The sequence below is a fragment of the Dendrobium catenatum genome, unplaced genomic scaffold, assembly GCF_001605985.2.
Source record: "Dendrobium catenatum unplaced genomic scaffold, ASM160598v2 fragScaff_scaffold_743, whole genome shotgun sequence".
Lineage (NCBI taxonomy): Eukaryota > Viridiplantae > Streptophyta > Magnoliopsida > Asparagales > Orchidaceae > Dendrobium > Dendrobium catenatum.
Window position 1 is genome coordinate 2,916,871 of NW_021319205.1, and position 11,442 is coordinate 2,928,312.

At 31.0% G+C, this 11,442-nt stretch overlaps 1 protein-coding gene across 1 annotated transcript; it reads right to left on the minus strand.

Annotated features, from left to right (window-relative positions):
- Positions 1 to 5,062: 5,062 nt before the first annotated feature.
- Positions 5,063 to 5,842, minus strand: LOC110110879. The gene has a single exon (XM_020842529.1). The coding sequence runs from the start codon at positions 5,840 to 5,842 to the stop codon at positions 5,063 to 5,065; it is 780 nt and encodes a 259-aa protein (XP_020698188.1).
- Positions 5,843 to 11,442: the final 5,600 nt, after the last annotated feature.

An 11,442-nucleotide genomic window follows, 5' to 3' on the forward strand; every position in this document is an offset into this window, starting at 1 on the left:
TTTCTGAGGCGTGCTTTCATACAGACTTTTTGACCATTGGATCATATAGACAAATACGTATTCATCCAGGATGGTCATAATATTAAAGTTCATTTTATTACAATTAGGTTCGTCCCCACGAGAAACTGATAACATGATCATATAGACAAAATGCAATTTCGTATGTATGATCGGTGATCAATAACGGACATTTTCTGGAAAACCGTTCCCAATCATATAGAAAAAACAATACGGTTCGTATAGACGATGATGATATCGTATAATATAAAATCTTATAAAGAACTAAGTTTCATGTGCTCAACTCAGAAGCCTATTATGTATATGCTATAAAATTCATATAGTATAAAAAATTATGTATAGTACGAAACGAACACTTACAAATAAGACATTATAAACATAAAATCTTTTCAAAACCAATCACCTTAAATCCAGTGATATGCAAAAATTTGAAAAACAAGACCAATGATAAAATACTAAAAAAAAATAAAATATATATATATATATATATAAAGCAAAAACACATAAATATACAAACTCTCACAAAAAACCTGAGAAAATAAACAAACACACAATCATACAACAAATTAAGTTTGTAAAATTTTAATTTAATCATTAAGATCAATCACGCCTAATTTAGTCCTTAAATTGTTAAATGTGTCAAAAGCCTGTGATTTTGTGAAAATGTCTGCAAGTTGATTCTCCGTAGCAACGTGATGTAATTCAATTTCTTCCTTAGCTATATAATCTCTAATGAAGTGACGCCTTATATATATATATATATTAGAATTATGCTAATATAAAATCTTAAGTAAATCAATTTTTATTTTAACCAAAGAACTTATGTCACGCAACTACCTAAGGCAATATATTTTACTTTAGCAGTAGAAATGGCTATGAATTCTGTTTTCTATTGGACCAAGATAATAAAGAGCTTACTATAAATTGATAAGTTTCAGATGTACTTTTTCGATCAATCCTACATCCTATAAAATTTGAATTAGAATATTCAATAATTTTAAAAGAAGAGTTATTCTTAGAATACTAAATTCCTAAGTTATGAATTCCTAAAATATATCTTAGAATTTTTTTAACTATTATCAAATGTAATTTATTTGGATCAAATTAAAATCTAGCACACAAAAAAATATTGAACATAATATATGGTCTGCTAGTAGTCAAGTAAAGCAATGATTAAATTATTCCTCTAATTTCTTTTAATAAACAAATTTTCTCTAGGAGTTCTTATCTAACTGCACTGATGACTCATTGATGTAGTCACTGATTTAGTATTATTCATTTCATATTTTTTGAGGGTGTCCTTAATATATTTTGATAGACTAAAAAAAGTTTCTTTTTCATTTTGCTTTATTTTGAAACCAAGAAAAAAAAACTCAAATCTCCTATTAAACTCATTTCAAATTTGTTATTTATTATTTTAAAAAAAATCATCATAAAAATTTTTATTTGAAGATCCAAATAAGATATCAATAACATATGTTTGAACAATGAATATGTCATCTCCTATCTTTTTCAAAAACAAAGTGGTGTTCACATTCCTTTCATAAATGATCTCTCTAATATAAAAGTGCTTAACCTCTCATGGCAAGATATAGGTGCATATTTCAGTCTGTACAATACATTTTTTAATTTAAACATATGATTAGAGAATTTAGAATTTTCAAACTCTTGAGGTTGCTCAATATAAATATCCTCTTATATCACCACATTAAGAAAAATACTCTTAACATCCATTTGATATAATTTAAAACCTTTAAAATATGCAAAGACTAATAAAATTCTAATTTCTTCTACAGGGGAAAAAGTTTTTTCAAAATCAATTCATTCTATTTGATTATACCCCTTGGCCATCAATCTTACCTTGTTTCTAATCACAACTCTGGAATCATTCATATTTTTTTTTGAACACCCACTTTGTTCCAACAACATATTGATCCTTAGAGTTTTCAATTAATTTTCAAACAACATTTTTAACAAATTGATTCAATACTTCCTATATGACCAAAATCCAAAATTCATCCCAAAGTGTTTGATTTATATTGTTAAGTACATATCTAATTCTAACACCTTCACTAGGTTCACGTAAAATCAATTCCTTAAGGTGACTCTTAGAAAATTTTTATTTTTTAGGCAAAGGATTTTCTTTTCTAACATCTTCTTCTAAATTTGTCTTTTTAATTCCTTGAGAGATATTTTCAATTTGATCTTCTTTGAACATTGGCTCTTTCAAAATATCATATTCATAAAAAAAATATGCGTGGTATCCTGAACTACCAAAATTTTCTTGTTAAAAACTCTAAAAGATTTTTCAACACTAGATTATCAAAGAAAAATTTCTTAATCATATTTTTTTGGTCAAATTTTCCCAAAAGAGTTTGGTCATTATTGTGAATGAACATCATGCATCCAAAAACATACAAATGTGAAAGATTTGGTATTCTACCCTTAAGAAGTTTATAGCGTGTCTTGTTCAACTTGAATATAATATTCACCCTATTAAGAATATAATAAGATGTACTAACTGCTTTAGCCCAAAAATATTTCAGAAGAGAGTATTCTGCCAACATGGCTCTAATGACTGCAATTAATATATGTTCTTTCTTTCTACTACCACAATCTACTAAGGGGTCCTAGGTGCTAAAAAATATGATCGATTTCATATTATTTATAAAAAATTTAAATTCTTTTATTTTCAAATTCTACTCCATGATTACTTTGAATTGATAAAATCTCATACACCTAATTTCCTCTAAATTTAAGTACAAAAGTTTTTAAATTCATCAAATGATTCACTCTTATAAAATAAAAATTTAACCAAAGTAAATCTCAAAAAATCATCAACTATCACAAATCCAAAAACTTTACCTCCTAGACTTATAGTGCTAACCGGTCCAAAAAGATCAATGTGAATGATTTCCAACGATTTGCTAGTTTTAAGATCCTTAATAAAATGAATAGAGGACTTTACATATTTTCCTAATTAACATGCATCACATAGGTGAACTTTAAAAAAATCTAGTTTATCTATTTCTCTAACCAATTCTTTTTAGATAATTTTTCTAAGATTTTTCATGCTTGCATAACAAAGTCTTTTACGTAATAATCATGATTCATAAGTAATTATTTTAAGACAAAAAGTATTAGAAGATTTAATAAAATTCAAATCAAGCATATACACATTATGTACCATATTTTCATGCAATACATCAATTTTATTTTAACTTAATTGCAGCTAGTGGGAAAAAATATATATTATAACATTTATCATGTAGCTAACTAATACTCAACAAGTTATGCTTCAATGAAAAAATCATTCAAATTTCCAATCATACATGTGTCTATCACTTTCCTAGTAGTATTGTCTCCCAGTATAACCTTACCTCCATTCCTAGCTTCCAACGATATAAATTTGTCATATCCATAGACATATGCTTCAAACATCCGCTGTCCATTTACAAAATGCTCTCACGAGATCTTATATGAGAGCATTTCTATAAGATAATCAAATGTTAGAGTTGGGAACCTAAATAAGTTTGGGTTCTAGTCTTGGCAAAAATAATTTAGATTCATATTTGATATGTTATGTTTTATGTATCTTAGGTGTCCACACTATATGAGTTTTACTATAAATAGTATAAGTAAAAATATAATTGGTCGGGACTATGATTGTGACAAAATATTCAAAACTATTTTGAAATATATAACTTCATAATCATAAAATGCTTAATAACTAATTGAAGCAGAGTGCACATAATATGTTTGAATCTCATTTGAGTTTTGAAACAAACAACAACAAAAAAAATCCATCTTTGAACATAATGATGTTATGGGTTGTTGTGGTTATCTATCTGTAATAGAAAAATGAATTTATGAATACACATTTTAATGAATACATGCAAATTAAGAAATAATTTTGAAGTATTTGGTGAGATAATAGGCTTATCTTGTAATAACCTGTATTTGATTGCGATTTGAAGTTATAATGACTCTAGAAAAATTTAGCAAAGTCAAAATACGGGTTAAGTATTACATAAATAAATAGTCATTATGTTTCAAATTTTATTTACTAAATTAGTTTGCAACTCAAATGAAAGGTAGACCCACAATACACGTTGTGGGAGTACAAAATATTCATTTGCTAAATAGGAATTCAAATATTGTTTAAGCTTTTAGGTTGTAAAGAAAGAAGTAACTATGCATTCTAATTTTCTCTTTATTATACATTAATGACATGGACGTTCATATCGATATTAATTGTCAAAAAGTATAATGAAGAGCATACAAGAATATGACAAAATGGCACTTATTTGTCGAAGTATATGAAATTAATAAATCTATTCATGCAACTGATGGTTTATAGTTATATAGAAACATAACAGAAAAAAATAATAAAATGTATGTAAGAAATAAGAAATTTTCTTAATTTTCAAAGATGTGACAGAAACAAAGAACTCATGACCATTAAGCATAATCACACAACAAAAAGATAATTTGCTTAAATTTTGATTAGGCATTAATAAATCAGGCCACCCGCTAACAAGTTCTAAATTACTCAAGAAAAATGAACATTCAAAAATAAAAAAGATCAAAATTTTCTTTGAAAATAAAAACATTTACATAACACAAAACAAATATACATTATATATAATTTATTTAGTTATATATCATTATAAGTTTTATTTTGAAAGTATTTACATGCATATAATATTATTTTACATATTTAGGATTTTTTAAAAGATTTTTTAAAAATTATAAGTAATAGTAAAAAATTTAGTGAAATAAAACCAGAAATAATAAAAAACTTTGATGCTAACAAAGTTTAGAAATTAGAAGTATCTATGTCATCATATAATGTTTAAATAACATTTAAATTTTTATTATATAAATCTAGGTTAAAGATATAACTCATTAAATTTTATTTAAAATAATTTTATAAAATATTATCTAATATAAAAATATTTATTATCTAACAATCTTCCAAATTGATAAAAAGAGAAAGAAAAAAATTAGAAAAAAGTGATTGAAGTACTCATAATAGAACAACTTATAGCTCCAAATTAAATGGAGATTTAATTTGACCCATAGTTGTCTCCACATCAACTTCCCCCTCAAAGACAAAACCTTTTCTTCTCCTCACCATTTCCCACAACCCTAGCACAATATCCTCCCCCCTCAAACACACTAAAACCCTAAAAAAACCACTCCCTTTCTCCCTCATCTCCACCTTCCCACCCTCAAGCTTCAAAGACCCAACCTTCTTCTTCACTCCATTAACAAAAGCTCCAATCTCCAACCAATTATTCCGAACCACATACCCAATCGCATTCTCCACCTCAAACCCTACCTTCACATTCACCTCCTCATTTGAAACCTTCCCGACCGTTACAATCTCCCTGAGCTGAATCCGAGGCACGAAAGGCATCAGAAACTCACTGTTCTTCTCCACCGGTACAATAAACCTTCCTATAATGGGCAAATTAAGTATAACGTCAACCCTAGCTTTGTAAGGCAAAAGGCTTCCAGGCTTTATGCTGCTGCAGAAATCTATCATGTTGTTGTAAATGATGGAGATGGGGACCGTGATAACGTGCGTGTTGTGGGCTTTTATGGCTTTCAGGCCGGTGAGGGAACCGTAAACAGGGCGTTTTTTTTGGCTTTCGAGGAAGTAGTTGACGTCGGCGAGGGGGATTGGGAGAAAGCTCGGATTTGTTATGGCAACGGTGATGGAGAAATCGGCCTTCTCTTCGCTGAAGGAGACGAAGTTGAAGTCCGTTATGTTGGCTGTAGGCATTATGGGACGGACGGTGTTGAAGAGCCACTGCATCGTTAGTGTTGTCTTCCTCCTCTGTCGTTCTTTGCAAGGAAGGATTGTGCAGTAAAGGGAGGGATGAGCGATGCTATAAATATAAACTGGGGTGATTGTTCACGCGGCTGGGTTAGCGTACCCGCCGGCGGCTGTGGACGACGACTCGTAAATTGAAAAAAGATACGATCTTTTCAAAGATTCGTTCAAGATCATGTCGTAAATCCAAAATAAATATTTTGGGATATTTTTGCGATGGTTGTTTAGGGTTTAGATTATAAACATTTATATGTGTTTAGGGATATTTGGTTGCCTGAATAAAAAATGCAGTGTGAAGGTGGTGATCGCTATGGGTGGTTAATAGAGATGTAAGTATTTAACACGATCCAAAAATCTGACTCGAACCTAATCGGAAAAATTTAGATTTGGATCAACTCGTTTGTGAAACGGATCAGGTTTGGTTTCAACAAATTGATCCGTTTCAAAAATTGGGTCGAGTTCGGGTTGACCCGAAAACCAGGGAAATGACCCGGCATATTGAACCTGATCACAATGTAAAGCGTTCTCGCTCAAATTTGACGAGAATGATTTATGTAAAAAGTTAACTAAAATGGAATGCAATTCATTTACTTTATTTTTTTGTGGATTTGATTTTCATCCAATCAAACACACAAAATAATTGAAAATGCAATGCATTTACTTTACTTTAGATTCATTTGTCTTCCAATCAAACAGTTATTTAATTATTCTGGAAGAGATATTTCCAAAATGTATTAATATTAATGTAATTTTATTAATTTTATTAATTGTTTAAATGATTAGATTAATAAAAAATAATAATACAAAAAAATATGGACGCATTAATGTTAATAATCTTATCATTATTAATATTCATAATTTTGTTTAAAAACTCTATTATTATTTTGAGATAATAAATCTAATTTTTTTATAGAATAATATGAAGTTAAAAATCCTTGATATCAGGATATTTAAACTAATTATTTATTCATTAATTTATATAAATCAGCCTTAGAATATCATTTTTGGAATTTTTGTAATAAGAATTGTTATGTATCGATTTTTTAGTAGAATGAGCTATGATTGTCTCTGATAACGGTAAAGGCTCAAATAATGGCATATACTCATCACAGCCAGCACTACTTCTGTCATCTGACAAAAGCTGCCGCAATACACTTGATTAGTCAAACACAAACTTCATCTCAACCGTTTATTGAGATTCTGTATCAACGGTTTGATTGCACTCTGTATTTCATCCTCTACATATATATAGAGGATCACTGTTCCATTGATTAAGGGAAGATGAGTTGATACCTGCATATACCTTATTCTCTGTTCTCTGTTTTTGCTAATGTTTTCGTTTCAGGTTGCTGAAATTAACATGGTAATGCCTGACTAGCACTGTACATTGAGAAAAATATATTTAACTTGATTTTTAATGAAATGGTAATATAACATTGCAAAAAAAAATTTAAATAAATTAAACAGCTTGTAATCATTCTTTAATTTATCAATCATAATGAGAAATAAAAAAAAAATTTGAATTATATATTATTTACTTATTTACATTTATTTATCTATAAATAAGTTCTCCAACTCTTAAAGTAGATATTGGTTCCACACTTCCACCCTAGGTTGCGAGGGCCTTACTAAGCTTTCTTGCTATTGTGAGCTTGCGAAGATGGAAGAAGGAGCTTCTTGAAATTTTGGCGAATGTGATCGCTATGGTTTTCCTCAATGAATTTGTTGATTCTATGATGGCTAGATCATGTCTTTTCCTTTAATGAAAAATTGTACTCGTGACTAAACATCCTCAGCACAATTGACTAGAAACCCCCTATTTCAACAAACCAGATCAAGGAGGGAGGCACGTGTCCTTAATGCCCCAGTGTATCTTTGTTCATTACAAAATGTATAACTTTTCGTAGTCGTTCATAGTGGCAGTTTGCAAACCACTAAATAGCTATCTTTTAGCAGCGATTCCAACAATTGCTTTTTGCAGTAGTTTTAACTATCACGTTTACCACTCCTATAACCCCATGTTTTCTTGCCTATTCGACTCAATATCATATATGCTTCTTCTTCGCCGATTGCAGTTTCATGTCCCAGAGCTACAATCGGCGATTGAGAGCATTGATTTAGATTCCATCTTCAACAGAGTTGTTTGTCCCCAACGTAACCAACGTCGTGGGCATGTACAATCGATCAAGCTTCTCCTTGCCACCAAGATCCAAGTGTAGACTCCACTTGTCGTAAGCTGTCACATTGCCTTGGGTAACACTTAAACTAGATCATTTCCTCAGCTTGTCATCCCTACATGCTCTTCTAAATTTGTTATTTCATATATATCTAGTAATTTAAGCCTACCTTTGGATGCCCTAATATTCAAAAGTATATGAAACAGCTTAACAATTGATTGCTTCTAAAATCAACATATTCTATGGCATTTTCATTGTATGAACTCCCAAATTTGACCCTTGAAAAAAAAAATTGCTTCCAACTTGATATGCCATTCACTATTAATTTTTAAGAATATGTTATTACTGCTGAGATTTATTGTAGTGAACATTGGTTAATACAAATTATTCAACCTATTTTAAGCTAACTCGGTCCATTCATGCTTTAAAATTCCAACTTCCTAACGTAATAGGTTTTAGGTTTCGTTTGGGACAATTTCTTAGTACAAAAATTTTGTAAAAGCAGAAAAGAAATAGTGACCATAAAACTATCTCAAACGAAACCTTAGTTTTGGATTTGCACAATTGATTCTCTACCTGATCTATATAGGAAAAAAAATGTTCCTTAAAGAGGCAAGGTTGATGACTTGGGACTAGAAGCAATTATTCTGTGCGGACACCAGACAGTTCTCCCGTCCGATTACGCATTCGGTACTATACTGAGCGTGGTACATTTTTGGGGCGATGTGATGCATTTTTATTGGTCTCCAAATGAATATATATGCCGCACGTTATAATTTTTGTGGGACTAGAGGCTAATATTAATATGATCATAGAAGAAAGCATTGTTGACAATAAAAAAAAGAAAGCAGCTAAGACTATTTTAAGCTTTAACGAGGAAATATAATATTTTTTGAGACTAAATAAAAATAAAGACTTTGTTTGAGACGGCTTTCTTGCTGCTTTTTAAAGCAGTTTTTATTACTAAAGTTTTTTAGTTTTAAAAAATTGTACTAGAAAGCTGATTTAGAAAGCGATAAAAAAGCTATCCCAAATAAAGCCTAAGTCCATATTGGATTTGTGCTCGCTTATTCAGTATATATTAAATAAAGTGATTCTCAAGCATTGCATGTGGTTAAATATTTCAGCTTAGTTTTTAAATGGATAAAAGTTGGATAACAAAATAAAGATGGAGTCACAACTACAATAAAAGAGTTGTTTTTTTTTTTTTTTGGAATTTGCTAGTCTAAATAAAAATTTATCAGGAAGAAGATTATGCCCATATAAATCATGCATCAATAAATACTTTCCGACCTTCATCGCGTGCCGACTACGATCCTTCTGACCACCATCACCCGACTACGATCCTGCCAACCACCGTCATCATACTATGATCTTTTTGACCTTTGTCGCCCGCTTCCGACCACAGTTTCCTGACTATGGTCTTTCCAACCTCCGTCACCTGCCGACTACAGTCATTCCGACCACCGTTACCAAACAACAATATTTTTGACCTCCCCAGCCCGCCAACTACAATCCTTCAGTCCACCATCATCTGACTACGATCTTAATTTCTGACCTCCATTGCCCTCCTACTACAGTTTTTTCAACCATCATCTCCCTACTACAAACTATTTAAACTGAGTAACCTAATATAGATAATATTGAAGGATTATTGAGAGATACATTTGATCCAATCAAGTACTCGATTAACTTTGCAGATCGGTAGCAAAACCTTACTCAAGATTCAACTAATGATGGTGAAAAATTCTCAAAATTATTAGAATGTACGATAGCATAATTGTATCTTAGATGTAAGGTATTTTCGAATTAATTATTCTTATTGCATCTATTTTGTTTCAAATGTCAAAGTTCTTAGACTACATAGTATTTTGATATGATATTAGAGTTAGGGGTGTAAACGAGTCGAGTCGAGATGAGTTTAGGCTCTTATCGAGCTCAGCTAGTTAGATGGAAAGCGACCTCGAGTCGAGCTCAAACTCGAGCTCGTCTCACTGTAAATGAGCTTGAGCTGGCTCGTCAGACATGGGCGAGAATTTTTAAATTTATGAGGGGATTTTTAAAAAAATTAAAAATTAGGCGGGATTTTTAAAACTTAGACAAAATTTAAAAAAAAAATATATGAAATGTTTAACATATAAATAAAAATTAGGTGATTATTATTATTTTTTTAATATTTAAATTTAATAATTTAAATAAAATTATTTTAAAAATATTAATATTTATTCGAGCTGGCTCACGAGCTCACGAGTCGAGCCGGCTCATGCTCGAACTCGAGCTCGTTTACTAAATGAGCTTGACCTCGAGCTTGAGCTCGACTCGCGAGCTCGATAAGCTCGGCTCGCGAGCCAATAAACGAGTCAAGCTCGAGCCAACTCGCGAGTTGGCTCTGCTCACTTACACCCCTAATTAGAGTTACTGAATAAAGACTTTTTTTTAGGGGACTTCATTGCCCAAAAATACATACGAGGTTAAGACATTCATGAAGACTTTCGATCTTGGTCATATGAAGATACATACATATCCTAACGATTGCATGTTATTTTGGGGTGATAGGTCTGATCAAAATGTATTTGTAGCTTGTGGAACATGAAGATGAGCTCCTAGCAAAAACAGTAATATTACACAGAGAAATATTGCTCAAATGAAGGAGGCCAAAATTGGTTGATATTTTTCCTTGATTCCTAGACTACAACAATTATTTAAAACCCAAAAATAAGCAAAAGATATGATCTGGTATGCTGCGCATATAAATAGAGACGACATGTCATGACACCCTGCTGATGGAGAAGTATGAAAATTATTTGTCGATATCTTAATTTCGTTGTTGATCCATGTAATGTTCGTCTTAGCTTAGCTACTAATGGCTTCAATCCTTTCAATATTATGAGCAATACATATGACATTAGGCCAATACTTTTGACACCATATAATATGACCCCATTGAGTGAAATGAAGCTATCATCATTTATTTTATCAATGATTTACCTAGTTGTTGACCTCATTTTTGACATAGTCACTTGTATAGTCTTCCTATATATCTTATAAGTTAGTTCATATATGACATTTCTGTGTGTGATAGTGTGAAGGTAGGTCGAGTCTATCACTATCACCCCTATTACCCATTGACATGTGAATTTGATTATGTTAGTCATATTTTGTTCATTATTATATTTGGAGATGTGGATGATTAGATTGACCATCATTTGCTAAACATTTTATGTGAATCCGTGCCCCCGAAATTTTCATGCACAAACTCGTCTCTCATATAAAATTTATCGATCGAAGTCTCGTCTTACGAAACAAATTGTATTGTTGCATCCAGCTCGTAGAGACGGATCAATTGAGCATATTCGCCCTCGAATCAGACACAATTTAACGTGCATAGAGAGGGGAGAATTTTAA

Excerpts from the sequence above, each read along its gene's own strand:
- LOC110110879 (XM_020842529.1), bottom strand. The coding sequence starts at position 5,842 with ATGCAGTGGCTCTTCAACACCGTCCGTCCCATAATGCCTACAGCCAAC.